This window comes from Balaenoptera ricei, chromosome X (genome assembly GCF_028023285.1).
Source record: "Balaenoptera ricei isolate mBalRic1 chromosome X, mBalRic1.hap2, whole genome shotgun sequence".
NCBI classification, from domain to species: domain Eukaryota; kingdom Metazoa; phylum Chordata; class Mammalia; order Artiodactyla; family Balaenopteridae; genus Balaenoptera; species Balaenoptera ricei.
Genome location: NC_082660.1, coordinates 71,656,283 through 71,671,939, shown reverse-complemented (window position 1 = coordinate 71,671,939; position 15,657 = coordinate 71,656,283). Strand labels below are relative to the sequence as shown.

The 15,657-nt window shown below is 36.3% G+C and overlaps 1 protein-coding gene across 1 annotated transcript in view; it reads right to left on the bottom strand.

Moving 5' to 3' along the window:
* SH3BGRL (SH3 domain binding glutamate rich protein like) overlaps window positions 1–15,219 on the bottom strand; it is an 84,591-nt gene extending 69,372 nt beyond the window's left edge. The window contains exon 1 of the mRNA XM_059910240.1: window positions 14,955–15,219. Coding sequence (XP_059766223.1) covers window positions 14,955–14,999 — 45 coding nt within the window. The 5' untranslated portion in view covers window positions 15,000–15,219. The remainder of the gene's footprint in view (window positions 1–14,954) is intronic.
* Between the last annotated feature and the right edge of the window lie 438 nt (window positions 15,220–15,657).

The following is a 15,657-nucleotide window of genomic DNA, read 5'->3' as shown; positions in this document are numbered from 1 at the left end:
TAGCATATAGAGCTTATTATCATTGGTAGATTTGTTTATAGATTTGGTTGCTCTCTTCGTTTTTTATCTGTCTATATATATATATATTTTCCCTTTTTTCTCTTTTTGTGAGTGTGTATGTGTATGCTTCTTTGTGTGATTTTGTCTGTATAGCTTTGCTTTTGCCATTTGTCCTAGGGTTCCGACTGTTTTTTTTTTTTTTTTTTTTCATTTTGTTTTTTTTGTAGTATGGTTTTTAGTGCTTGTTATCATTGGTGGATTTGTTTTCTGGTTTGGTTGTTCTCTTTTCTTTCTTTCTTTATCTCTTATTACTTTTTTTAATTTTTAATTTTTAATTATTTTTTCTATTTTAATAACTTTATTTTATTTTAATAATTTATCTTTTTCTTTCTTTCTTTCTTTTTCTCACTTTTCTTCTGAGCCATGTGGCTGAAACGCTCTTGGTGTTCTGGCCAGGTGTGAGGTCTGACCCTCTGAGGTGGGAGAGCCAAGTTCAGGACACTGGTCCACCAGAGACCTCCTAGCCTCATGTAATATCAAAGGGCAAAAGCTCTCCCAGAAATTTCCATCTCAGTGCTAAGACCCAGCTCCACTCAATGACCAGCAAGCCACAGTGCTGGACACCCTATGCCAAACAACTCACAAGACAGGAACACAACCCCACCCATTAGCAGAGAGGCGGCCTAAAATCATAATAGGGTCACAGACACCCCAAAACACACCACTGGACGTGGTCCTGCCCACCAGAAAGGCAAGATCCAGCCTCATCCACCAGAACACAGGCACCAGTCCCCTCCACCAGGAAGCCTATGCAACCCACGGAACCAACCTTACCCACTGAGAGCAGACACCAAAAACAACGGGAACTACGAACCTGCAGCCAGCGAAATGGAGGACCCAAGAACAGTAACTTAAGGAAACTGAGAAGACAGAAAAATACACAGCAGATGAAGGAGCAAGGTAAAAACTCACCAGACCAAACAAATGAAGAAGAAATAGGCAGTCTACTTGAAAAGGAATTCAGAGTAATGATAGTAAAGATGATCCAAAATAGAATGGAGAAAATACAAGAAACATTTAACAAGGACCTAGAAGAACTAAAGAGTAAACAAACAATGATAAACAACATACTAAATGAAATTAAACATTCTCTAGAAGGAATCAATAGCAGAATAACTGAGGCAGAAGAACGGATAAGTGACCTGAAGGATAAAATAGTGGAAATAAATACTGCAGAGCAGAAAAAAGAAAAAAGAATGAAAAGAATTAAGGACAATCTCAGAGACATCTGGGACAACATTAAATGCACCAACATTCGAATTATAGGGGTCCCAGAAGAAGAAGAGAAAAAGAAAGGGACTGAGAAAATATTTGAAGAGATTATAGTTGAAAATGGGAAACTATATGGGAAAGGAAATAGTCAATCAAGTCCAGGAGACAAAGAGAGTGCCATACAGGATAAATCCAAGGAGAAACATGCCAAGACACATATTATTCAAAGTATCAAAAATTAAATACAAAGAAAAAATATTAAAAGCAGCAAGGGAAAAACAACAAATAACATACAAGGGAATCCCCATAAGGTTAACAGCTGATCCTTCAGCAGAAACTCTGCAAGCCAGAAGGGAGTGGCAGGACATATTTAAAGTGATGGAAGGGAAAAACCTACAACCAAGACTACTCTACCCAGCAAAGATCTCATTCATATTCGACAGGGAAATTAAAAACTTTACAGACAAGCAAAAGCTAAGAGAATTCAGCACCACTAAACAAGCTTTACAACAAATGCTAAAGGAACTTCTCTAGGCAGGAAACAAAAGAGAAGGAAAAGACCTAAAATAACAAATCCAAAACAATTTTAAAAATAGTAATAGGAACATACATATTAATAATAACCTTAAATATAAATGGATTAAATGCTCCCAACAAAAGACATAGACTGGATGAATGGATACAAAAACAAGACCTGTATATATGCTGTCTACAAGAAACCTACTTCAAACCTAGGGACACATACAGATTGAAAGGGAAGGGATGGAAAAAAGATATTCCATGCAAATGGAAATCAAAAGAAAGATGGAGTAGTAGTTCACATATCAGACAAAATAGACTTTAAAATAAAGACTATTACAAAAGACAAAGTAGGACACTACATAATGATCAAGGGATCAATCCAAGAAGAAGTATAACATTGTAAGTATTACACACCCAACATAGGAGCACATCAATATATAAGGCAAATGCTAACAGCCATAAAAGGGGAAATCGACAGTAACACAATCATAGTAGAGAACTTTAACACCCCACTTTCACCAATGGACAGATCATCCAAAATGAAAATAAGTAAGGAAACACAAGCTTTAAATGATACATTAAACAAGATGAACTTAATTGATATTTACAGGACATTCCAATGAGAAACAGCAGATTACACTTTCTTCTCAAGTGCTCATGGAACATTTTCCAGGACAGATCATATCTTGGGTCACAAATCAACCCTTGGTAAATGTAAGAAAACTGAAATTGTATCAAGTGTCTTTTTCAACCACAATGCTCTGAGACTAGATATCAATTAGAGGGAAAAAATCTGTAAAAATACAAACACAAGGAGGCTAAACAATACACTACTAAATAACCAAGAGATCCCTGAAGAAATCAAAGAGGAAATCAAAAAATTCCTAGAAACATATGACAATGAAGACATGATGACCCAAAACTTAAGGGATGCAGCAAAAGCAGTTCTAAAAGGGATGTTTATAGCAATACAATCCTACCTCAAGAAACAAGAAACATCTCAAATAAACAACCTAAACTTACACCTAAAGCAATCAGAGAAAGAAGAACAAAAAAACCCCAAAGTTAGCAGAAGGAAAGAAATCATAAAGATCAGAACAGAAATAAATGAAAAAGAAATGAAGGAAACAATAGCAAAAATCAATAGAACTAAAAGCTGGTTCTTTGAGAAGATAAACAAAATTGATAAACCATTAGCCAGACTCATTGATTAAAAAAGGGAGAAGATTCAAATCAATAGAATTATAAATGAAAAGGAGAAGTAACCACTGACACTGCAGAAATACAAAGGATCATGAGAGATTACTACAAGCAACTCTATGCCAATAAAATGGACAACCTGGAAGAAATGGACAAATTCTTAGAGAAGCACAACCTTCTCAGACTGAACCAGGAAGAAATAATAGAAAATATAAACAGACCGATCACAAGCACTGAAATTGAAACTGTGATTAAAAATCTTCCAACAAATAAAAGCCCAGGACCAGATGGCTTCACAGGTGAATTATATCAACATTTAGAGAACAGCTAACCTCTATCCTTCTCAAACTCTTCCAAAATATAGCAGAGGGAGGAATACTCCCAAACGCATTCTACGAGGCCACCATCACCCTGATACCAAAACCAGACAAAGATGTCACAAAAAAAGAAAACTACAGGCCAATATCACTAATGAACATAGATGCAAAAATCCTCAACTAAACACCAGCAAACAGAATCCAACAGCACATTAAAAGGATCATATACCATGATCAAGTGGGGTTTACCCCAGGAATGCAAGGATTCTTCAATATATACAAATCAATCAATGTGATAAACCATATTAACAAACTGAAGGAGAAAAACCATATGATCATCTCAATAGATGCAGAGAAAGCTTTTAACAAAATTCAACACCCATTTATGATAAAAACCCTCCAGAGAGTAGGCATAGAGGGAACTTACCTCAACATAATAAAGGCCATATATGACAAACCCACAGCCAACATCATCCTCAATGGTGAAAAATTGAAACCATTTCCTCTAAGATCAGGAGCAAGAAAATGTTGTCCACTCTCACTACTATTATTCAACATAGTTTTGGAAGTTTTAGCCACAGCAATCAGAGAAGAAAAAGAAATACAAGAAATCCAAATTGGAAAAGAAGAAGTAAAGCGGTCACTGTTTGCAGATGACATGATACTATACATAGAGAATCCTAAAGATTCTACCAGAAAACTACTAGAGCTGATCAATGAATTTGGTAAAGTAGCAAGATACAAAATTAACGCACAGAAATCTCTTGCATTCCTATACACTAATGATGAAAAATCTGAAAGAGAAATTAAGGAAACACTCCCATGTACCACTGCAACAAAAAGAATAAAATACCTAGGAACACACCTACCTAAGGAGACAAAAGACTCCTGAAAGAAATTAAAGATGATACAAACAGATAGGGAGATATACCATGTTCTTGGATTGGAAGAATCAACATTGTGAAAATGTCTATACTACCCAAAGCAATCTACATATTCAATGCAATCCCTATCAAACTACCAATGGCATTTTTCACAGAACCAGAACAAAAAATTTCACAATTTTTATGGAAACACAAAAGACCCCGAATAGCCAAAGCAATCTTGAGAAAGAAGAACGGAAGTGGAGGAATCAGGCTCCCTGATTTCAGACTATACTACAAAGTTACAGTAATCAAGACAGTATGGTACTGGCACAAAAACAGAAATATAGATCAATGGAACAGGATAGAAAGCCCAGAGATAAACTCACGCACCTATGGTCACCTTATCTTTGATAAAGGAGGCAAGAATATACAATGGAGAAAAGACAGCCTCTTCAATAAGTGGTGCTTTGAAAACTGGTTAGCTACATGTAAAGGAATGAAATTAGAACACACCCTAACACCATACACAAAAATAAACTCAAATGGGTTAAAGACCCAAATGTAAGGCCAGACACTAGAAAACTCTTAGAGGAAAACATAGGCAGAACACTCCATGACATATCACAGCAAGATCCTTTTTGACCCACCTCTGAGAGAAATGGAAATAAAAACAAAACTAAACAAATGGGACCTAATCAAACTTAAAAGCTTTTGCACAGCAAAGGAAAACATAAACAAGACCAAAAGACAACCCTCAGAATGGGAGAAAATATTTGCAAATGAAGCAACTGACAAAGGATTGATCTCCAAAATTTACAAGCAGCTCATGCAGCTCAATATCTAAAAAACAAACAACCCAATCCAAAAGTGGGCAGAAGACCTAAATAGACATTTTTCCAAAGAAGATATACAGATTGCCAACAAACACATGAAAGGATGCTCAACATCACTAATCATTAGAGAAATGCAAATCAAAACTACAATGTGGTATCACCTCACACCGGTCAGAATGGCCATCATCAAAATATCTACAAAGAATAAATGCTGGAGAGGGTGTGGAGAAAAGGGAACCCTCTTGCACTTTTAGTGGGAATATAAATTAATGTAGCCACTATGGAGACCAGTATGGAGGTTCCTCAAAAAACTAAAAATAGAACTACCATACGACCCAGCAATCCCACTACTGGGCACATACCCTGAGAAAACCATAATTCAAAAAGAGTCATGTACCACAATGTTCATTGCAGCTCTATTTACAATAGCCAGGACATGGAAGCAACCTCAGTGTCCATCAACAGATGAATGGATAAGCGAGAAGTGGCACATGTATACAATGGCATATTACTCAGCCATAAAAAAGAAACAAAATTGAATTATTTGTAGTGAGGTGGATGGACCTAGAGTCTGTCATACAGAGTGAAGTAAGTCAGAAAGTGAAAAACAAATACCGTATGCTAACACATATATATGGAATCAAAAAAGAAAAAAAAGAAATGGTTCTGAAGAGCCTAGGGACAGGACAGGAATAAATACGCAGACATAGAGAATGGACTTGAGGACACGGGGAGGGGGACGTGTAAGCTGGGACGAAGTGAGAAAGTGGCATGGACATATATACACTATCAAAGGTAAAATAGATAGCTAGTGGGAAGCAGCCGCATAGCACAGGGAGATCAGCTTGGTGCTTTTTGTCCATCTAGAGGGGTGGGATAGGGAGTGTGGGAGGGAGATGCATGAGGGAGGAGATATGGGGTTGTATGTATATGTATAGCTGATTCACTTTGTTATACAGCAGAATCTAACACACTATTGTAAAGCAATTATACTCCAATAAACATGTTAAAAAAAACTCACCAGGTGTTTGTATTATTGCCTGGCCCAGTCTCTATATCACCACCACCATGCCTGAGTGCCCTCTCAATATTGCTCTGAAGATTTAATTTAAGACCTTTATTTCTAAATTTTTTAAGTAGAAACTTATTGAAAAATCTTCACCCCAACCACTGCCTTTTTTTGAGTTCAAAATATTTAGTTGATGTGCAAGACCAATTAATTATGTTTAAGTTTCTGAAAGTATGAGATCAGATTCTATAATTTTCAGTAATAGATTTCCAATGACGATACTTGCAGAAGTTTTCTTCCATAATACTCTTAATTTTATGTCATTTATATTTCACTTGTGAGGGTGATGAGAAACAAAGGTTTAGTGACCTACTCAAATCACACAGGCAACAGGCTATAACGCATACCTCACCCTAAATCTACATGCTCTAGCTAAAAACTTAAAATCCCTTCCCAAAACAATGTGTCTTGTCTGCTTTGAGTTAGACTGTCTTACACAAGGTAATTTTCTTATATTGGGATAAAAGTAGATGTTCTGCAATCTAACTAATCATATACACTAAGCTATTATGACTTTAATTATCTGCTCTAAAGAATTTTAAGTTTTCTACATGATGTAACAGGCCACTAGAATTATTCTTGGTACTGCTACAGACCAATTAAGAAGTACTTTTCATGATTTTCCAAGTTCAGAAGAAAAGCAATTTTACAATGACTTTTAAAGTAGTTTCATAGCTACATTCATACTGGGTAATTAACAAATAACGCTCAGTAGGCAGAATAGCATAAAGGTTAAGATTATGAGCTCTGGGATCAGACAGACCCGAGGGGTGCTTTGCTAGCTCTCTGGCATTGCTAGCTCTCTGAGCCTGTTTCCTCTTCCTAAAAATAGGCATAATAACAGGGGATTAAGAGGTGCAAGCTACTATGTGTAAAATATATAAGCTACAAGGATATATTGTACAGCACACGGAATATAGCCAATATTTTATATTAACTATAAATGGAGCACACCTTTAAAAACTGTGAATCACTAGTTGTACACCTGAAACATATAATATTGTAAACCAACTATATCGCAATAAAAAAGAAGGAAAAAAAGGAAGAAAATAATGGGCACAATAGGAATACTGACTTCATTGGGTTGTCACAAGAATTAAATGATATAACACACCTAAAGTTCTTACCACTATGCCTGGCACATTTTAAGTGCTCAATGAATGATAGCTCTTATTATTATCAACTAAAGCTGACAACTTATTTGCATGAGAAATTAAAGTGCAATGCTTTATCATATTTTTAACATATTAAGAACTTGTCTACGCTCATCTTGCTTCCAAATCACACTGGATAGAATGGTTTCTCAAATAATACAGCCATTATTAAATATATACTTACTGTTTTAATATCAGTGTTGAGAAATATGCTGCACTTATGGTGAAACAATTGGCTGAGTGGTGGTGAAACAAACAGACAAGATTTTCCCATGTTGTAACTCTTAACTGGGATGAACATTCTCTGGTGTTTAAAAGGTGAAGTTCTTTCTGTCTTGACTCACTGCTGGAAATCCCCTCAGCAAAACTGTTTGGCTCTGCTCCAACTCTGTGATCGGGTCTTATTTCCAGAAAGGACTAAGCCAAAAGGACAGAACTCAAAGACTAGAGTCCAGAACCAGAGTTTACAAGTCATAGATGTACTGCTTTCTTGATCAATTTATATTTATAGAATCATAAAAAGCCACATTTTAATTATGTTGGTCTATAACCACACAAAGATACTTTTCAGGGAAGAGAACCAAAGTCATAAAAGTTCAATATGTGTCACAATTGCTATTTAAAAATGTGCCCTTGGTTAGGCAATTTTATTTAAAAAAGAACTAAATTGTATATGAAAATGTTGCTATTAACCTATCTCCCTCACTTCCACCTAACTCTCACATGCAGATTATGGATGAAGACACATTTGCCTAGTTAGGCATCATCCAGTCTTTCTCTTTCTTTTCAGGCATCATCCAGTTATTAAATGGCAGTTACAGATTCCCAATCACATGATAAGATTTTACTGTATTATTGACATGATTTCTGTTCAATATCTATACTCTAAAAGGGAGTGCAAATAACACAGTGTTTAGGAGCCAGTTCTGGAGTCAGAACAACCTGGGTTCTAATCCCAGTTCTGCCATTTGTAACTGTTTGATCTTGAGCAATGTACCTAGTTTCTGGGTCTTAGAGATATCCCTTCCACTTACATGAAATGGATCTAATACTAGTACTTACCTCAAAATGTCATCACAAGTATTAAACTAATTGAGATAAAGTATGTAAAGCACTGGGTACAGTGCCTGACATACACAATGCATAAATAAATGTTAGGCTTTACTATTACTAAAGTCAAATCTTGATTAGTCACATTAATGAAAAGTAATGAAACAAAAATCTAGCAGCACTAATACTGAATACTTTTAAATATATAATTTTTAAATTTGTTGTGATATTTTACAATTTATATTTAACTTTTGCCTGATGTTCTGGCAACCTGAAACAGTTCAAACAAACTAATAAAGCCAAAATGTGAGGGACTGAGCTAGAAAATAATCCCCTTGCTTAGAATTCTTCTCTATTGGCCAAGTGTGAAAAGTCAGCTTTGCTCTCATATTAATAAAAAGAGTCATCATAAATGAGCTGCCCCTTCTCTCTAAACATATGTTTGTTTAATTTTGGTCTGCATCAGAGGAAGTAATTAAGTACTGGGTTTAAAAGGTTTCCTGGCGAGCTGCAAATTAGAGCTGAAAGCAAACAGATGGTCAGATAGTCATCAACAGATTCTCAACCTGTTTAATTTTATCGGTAAGAAATGAAACACAACATTCACCCTTGAAAATTTAATTAAAGCAGAAAATATTCCTGTAAAAGATATATGTTTTATGGCACAATATATATTTTAGAAAAGAAGTTAGAGATTAACTACAGAGAATTAGAACATTCTATCTGATTGTGTCTGGAGCTTGAATTTATGTTTTTTTTCCAGCTCAACCCAGGAGGAGGGTTGACCTTAAGGTTTATTGATCAAAACCCTTTCCTCAATAGAGTAACTAGTCTTTGAGCTAAAATGAATCTATTTTATCCTTTTCTTCTTCCAGATTAGGAAACTTTTACTAAACTTCTGCAATATATTCTTTTTTATAACCATTCTACTTTCAAGTACCAAATAATCATCATCATTGATAACTGTGTTTCCCAAGCCTCTTTAAATTGGGCCAAATTATTCCAAAGGCTTTGCCATTGTTGCTGTGAGTTTAAGGAAATCAGTCACCAAATATAGGGCACCAATCTGAAGGCAATGATCTTGAGTTCCTGCATTTGCCACGGGAGAGCTGCCATTTTCCATTGTTCAGGGCATCCAAAAAGCATATCCAAACAGTCACCTCATGAAGAGTTTCTAATTTTGCTCTTAGTTTATGAATACCTTTACACAGCATTCAAACAAACCTTGGCAGCTATGACAAAGACCATAGTATACATCAAACTGATGTTCAATTTATAAATACAAAGACAGAGAAGCTACCATATATGACAGACCTACAGCTAACATCATACTCAATGGTGAAAAGCTGAAAGCATTTCCTCTAAGATCAGAAACAAGACAAGGATGTACACTCTAGCCACTTTTTTCAACATAGTTTTGGAAGTCCTAGCTATGGCAATCATAGAAGAAAAAGAAATAAAAGGAATTCAAATTGGAAAAGAAGTAAAACTGTCATTGTTTGCAGACAACATGATACTGTACACAGAAAATCCTAAGGATGCTACCAGAAAATTTCTAGAGCTCATCAATGAATTCAGTAAAGTTGCAGAATACAAAATTAATACACAGACATCTGTTGCATTTATATACACTAACAATGAAAGATCAGAGAGAGAAATTAAAGAAACAATCCCATTTACCATCACATCAAAAAAATAATAATAACAAACTTAGGAATATACCTACCTAAGGAGACAAAAGACCTGTAATCCGAAAACTATAAGATGCTGATGAAAGGAATCAAAGACAACACAGACAGATGGAAAGATATACCATGTCCTTGGATTGTAAGAATCAGTATCATCAAAACGACTATACTACATAAGGCAATCTACAGATTCAGTGCAATCTCTATCAAATTACCAATGGCATTTTTCACAGAACTAGAACAAAAAAATCTTAAAATTTGTATGGAGACACAAACGACCCCAAGTAGCCAAAGCAATCTTGAGAAAGAAAAACAGAGCTGGAGGAATCAGGCTCCATGACTTCAGACTATACTACAAAGCTACAGTTATCAGAACAGTATGGTACTGGCACAAAAACAGAAACATAGCTCAATGGAACAAAATAGAAAACCCAGAAATAAACCCACACACCTATGGCCAATTAATCTATAACAAAGGAGACAAGACTATAAAATGGAAGAAAGACAGTCTCTTCAGTAAATGGTGCTGGGAAAACTGAACAGCTACATATAAAAAAACTGAAATTAGAATATTCTTTAACACCAGACACAAAAATAAACTCAAAAAGGATTAAAGACCTAAATGTAAGACCAGACACTATAAAACTCTTAGAGGAAAACATAGGCAGAACACTCTTTGACATAAATCACAGCAAGATCTTTTTTGATCTGTCTCCCAGAGTAATGGAAATAGAAACAAAAATAAACAAATGGGACCTAATTAAACCCCAAAGCTTTTGCACAGCAAAGGAAACCATAAACAAAATGAAAAGGCAACCCACAGAATGGGAGAAAATATTTGCAAACAAAGCAGCCGACAAGGGATTAATCTTCAAAATTTACAAACAGCTCATGCAGCTCAATATCAAAAAAAACAAACAACCCAATCAAAAATAGGCAGAAGACCTAAAGAGACATTTCTACAAAGAAGACATAAAGATGGCCAAGAGGCACATGAAAAGACACTCAACATTGCTAATTATTAGAGAAATGCAAATCGAAACTGCATTGAGATATCACATCACACCAGTTAGAATGGCCATCATCAAAAAGTCTGCAAACAATAAGTGCTGGAGAGGGTGTGGAGAAAAGGGAAATCTCCTACACTGTTGGTGGGAATGTAAATTAGTACAGCAAGCATGGAGAACAGTATGGAGGTTCGTTAAAAAACTAAAAACTAAAAATAGAGCTACCGTATGATTCAGCAATCACACTCCTGGGCATATATCCGGAGAAAACCATGGTTGGAAAGGATACATGCACCCCAATGTTCACTGCAGCACTGTTACAATAGCCAAGACAGGGAAGCAACCTAAATGTCCATTGACAGATTAATGGATAAAGAAGATGTGGTACATATATATAATGGAATATTACCCAGCCATTAAAAAGAATGATATAATGCCATTTGCAGCAACATGGATGCACCTGGAGATTATCATACTAAGTGAAGTAAGTCAGACAGAGGAATACAAATATCATATGATATCACTTATATGTGGAATCAAAAAAAAATGATACAAATGAGCTTATTTACAAAATGCCATAGAGGAAAATCACATATACTTCATTTACTATATGGACAATCCAAACTACAACTAGTTTATGTTTTAGCAGTCATAAAAGAGATCATTTTACAAAAGTTAGACCATAAATAATACCCTCAGAAATCTACAATCTATCTACCACAATCTTAAAATTTCTACACCAAGCACACCTAAAATGCATAGAGACCGTGAAATGCAGATTATTGTGGATCTGAGGAAAAGAAGTATGGGAAGAAAACTCCAAACCAGTTATAATTCTCCAAGCTATCATCTCTCTAGCAATCCTGATCAAAGGCCAATGTTAATTTTTATTAAAAGTTATTGAAATTTATTAAGTTTATTATAGGTTCTGTGCTTACTATTCTTTTTCCATTAAATGCAAACTTACAGGACATTACAGTTTCGAGGAAAAAAATATGGCATATATTATTGTGTTACAATAGGTCAAAACATGCACGAACAGTTCTGAACAGGCAGAAATCACTTCCTACAGACAGACAACTTGGGAGTTGCATTCTTGCTAAATGGTTTTCATAAAAAAAAAAAAAAAACAGTACTAAGACCTGAATTTTCATCTTGACCTATACTAGACCAGTTCCAAATGTGCATCTTCTCTATCTTCCTGGCCTTGAGTGAATTTAGCCCACTTACTGACATTCACCTTTAGACATGCTATCTCTCCTCTACACTAGCTCCTCATTTTTCTATTCTTCTGTATGTATATGCCCAAGCGATTCCACTTACAGGTCTTACTCCCTTCTGTACCTCTCACCTCATGTTCACATTTATCTCTGCATGCCTCCTAGCTGTCATGCATCACTGGGAGGATGTATTTCTTTAAACATATGTCATTTGGATTCAAACAGCTTGTGTTGAATTCAAGCTCTGTGGCTTACTAGTTGTGTGACCTTGAGAAAGTTGTTTAACCTCTCTGAACCTGTATTTCCTTATCTTGAAAATAGAGATAATCACAGTATCTAACTCATAGGACTAGAAATTGCCAAGAAAAAATGAGATAGTACCCAACACACTTAAGTGTTCCTACTTACTAACACTATTATGGCTACTATCAAGAAATCCATTGCAAAAACCAATATACCTGCTTTCATTTCTAAACTTTTGAGAAGCAAGTGCTATACCTCTGTATTAGGGCACAGTTGAGTACAAGTTTGAAAAGTTTCTTTTTTTAATTGGTCTATGAAGGAAAGGGAGTCTTGAGTTAAGGTCACACTAAGTTGCAATCATCATAGATCCTCCCTCGCCTGATAAGACATCTAATATTGGTTATTTTTATGAAAATCACTAGCAGGAGTAAGAAAACAGTCAAAGATTCACAATCCAAAACCAAAAGCTTTCTTTCAAGTGCTCTTCAGAAAACACTTAGTCATTTATAGAATCATCTCACTTTGTACAATTGCTGGATTCCTGTTAGGATGTTTGCCCCAAAATTTCTAAATCATATGTTAAGAACAACATGACAGCTTTCTTAAAGGAAAAACCTTAGTATTGCAAACCGAAGAGTCCCCATTTATGTTATAAAGGAGCTCTTCTGAAGTATACTCATTTTATCCTGTTTTAATATTATTTAAAAGTACTATAAGATTATAATAAAATAAGAATTTATTTTGGCAATATGCAGTAGAATTTTGATAACAGGTTCATAGGAACTATAATTACTGCAACAACAAACAAATCTATAATTACCCATAAGAAAAACAATTGAAACAAAAAGCATAAATATTTATTTGCATAGTCTTCAACAGTGGAATCTAATAATGTACATAGTAGGAGACAGTAGTCATTTTTAAGGCCCTAAGAAACTTAAGTCTTAACAGAGAGGTATAATTGTTCTTATTTGAATAGAAATTCTGAAAGGAGTTTCTTCTTGAATCTGCTTTTCGGGGAGGCGTAGAAGAGCAAGAAAGCAAAGAATAAATAGCAGTATTGAAACTGCATGTCACCCAAAGTGAAATCACCAAAACTAGCTTCCAGATCTGTCCACCCTAATTAGGGATTTAACTAAAGGTATTAAGCTGATCTTTTAAATTTTACAATTATTTTATTGGAATTGAGACTCTGGGCAGCTTGCACATTATTTTAAATATCATAATATATATGGAAAATAATAAGGCAAGAGGCTCATAAAGTGAAGTTCAAAGACAATATAAAAAGTTTTCTTTTTTTCAACCTAAACTTGCTCCAAAAATGTAACTTTAAGTATTCTATTTCAAAACTGTCTAAACACACCCACATGTGGTAGCCAGAGAAGACAAGTTGAAGGTCCAAGCTTCTTTCAGTTCTCTTCCAAACCCTCTTAGGGGGTAAACAAAACAAAAACAAAAACACAACAACAACAAAAAACATGGGATAGCTGCTGCTCTGAAGCTCAGAAGAGGGAGTGGGTTCATACATTCTACATTCTGAGCCCACACATCTGCTCTTGCCACTGTTGGCTTTTCTCCTGAGCTGTGAAACACAGAGACACTTTCATTTACCATGGATATACACTCAGCTTTCACTCCAGCTTAGCCTATTGCTCCCCACAACTGCTGAAAATTGTTATTCTAAATTAAGAGCACGGGGGATGAGAGAGGGTTGTCCTATCATTTGAAGAAGCCACCACTGGAATCTGCAACTACACAAGAAGGCACTTGTTAGTTCCCTTCCAGTTCTCAATGTATTTGAAGCAGTTAGAAACTGTTTGAAGTAACATCTTTTGAAAGAAAAGCAAAGGTCAAAATAAGGGACACAATGGAAGGGAAAAACAGGTCCCTTGTCACATTGTTTTAAAAACCCCCCACAACTTTATATCATTGTTCCCAACTTCCACTCCCATTCTGTCTAGTTCTAACAGACTCTTTAGGCTGAAGTTAAATACCCCCTCCTACACAGTGGCAAAATATAACTTTTTGATTACAAGGGTCTCACTCTGTGAAATATAATCACAGTGCCTCAGTAGGCCTCCACTCCGTCATCATCAGTAACAGCATGTTTTACATCCTTTACAGATGTGCACTCCTTCCCCTGCCTCAGTACCTACAGCAAATATGTGAAATGTCCCACTCTTGAAACTTACCAGTGTGAGACTTTCTTGACGTCTTCACCTAACCCTAAAGACCCTATACCACCATCTTCCATTTACCAAAACTCGGTAGCTTTCTTTTTTCTTCAGAGAAGAAATGTGGGCCTAACATCACTAGGCAAACAAAGGTAAACTCCATGGAAAAATGAAATCGATGCAACAAAGAGAAGAAAGGGAAGAAGGGGGTGGGGTGGGAAATGCGGGTGTCTACCGAAGGAGAAGCTGCCAGACTAACTTCTGCAATTTAACGGTTCTGGGGCAGCAGGAGACTGATGTGTAGAAAAACAACAAAGGTGGGCTTCCCACCCTCCTTACCGCCGTGGAGCCAGAGGAAGAGGCAATATACACACGGATCACCATCTTGGTTGGGAACAGCGGCTGTAGTTGTTTGAGTCCTGCAAACGGCTGGAGAGCAGCTGCAGCAAAGGCTGGAATCAAGCTAGGGGCCTTACAGAGGTTGGAAGAGAAGGGTGGGGGAAGGTGGAAGGGGAACTCGCCAGAGCCCCGCCTCCTCTCTTGGCTGCTTTCACTGGGCTCAGAGGGCGGCAGTCCCAGCCCCAAACCCCGGAAGGCACAGGCTCGTTTGCATCATTTCGAATTTTTTTTTTAAATTGGGAATCTCGAATAGCACCGCGAGATCTGTTGAAACATTTATTCTTGACTATTCCCTCCCTGAGAAAAGGGAAAGGAGAAAGAAAAAGAAAGAGGGAGCGTTGAATTAAATTAGATTGCAGTGAAGGATCTTTTCCCACGTAGACTCAAAGTTCTGCGTGTAACTTCCTGCTCAGAAATGTATGCAAATAAGATGTCTTTAAAAGAGGAAGTTCTGCGTTGAATCCAGACACTAGTGATAAAGACCAAGTTCTCAAAGCCTTGTGCATTTTAAGATTCCTATTACGTAGTGATTGTTCTGATGTTAGCTGGTGGCAGGAAATGGACCTTGAAGCACTGAGCGCTGCCTTGGAAGGTTTAGGAAAAGTGTCAGGTTTCCCAAAGCCCAGAAACAGCAGGATTGGTT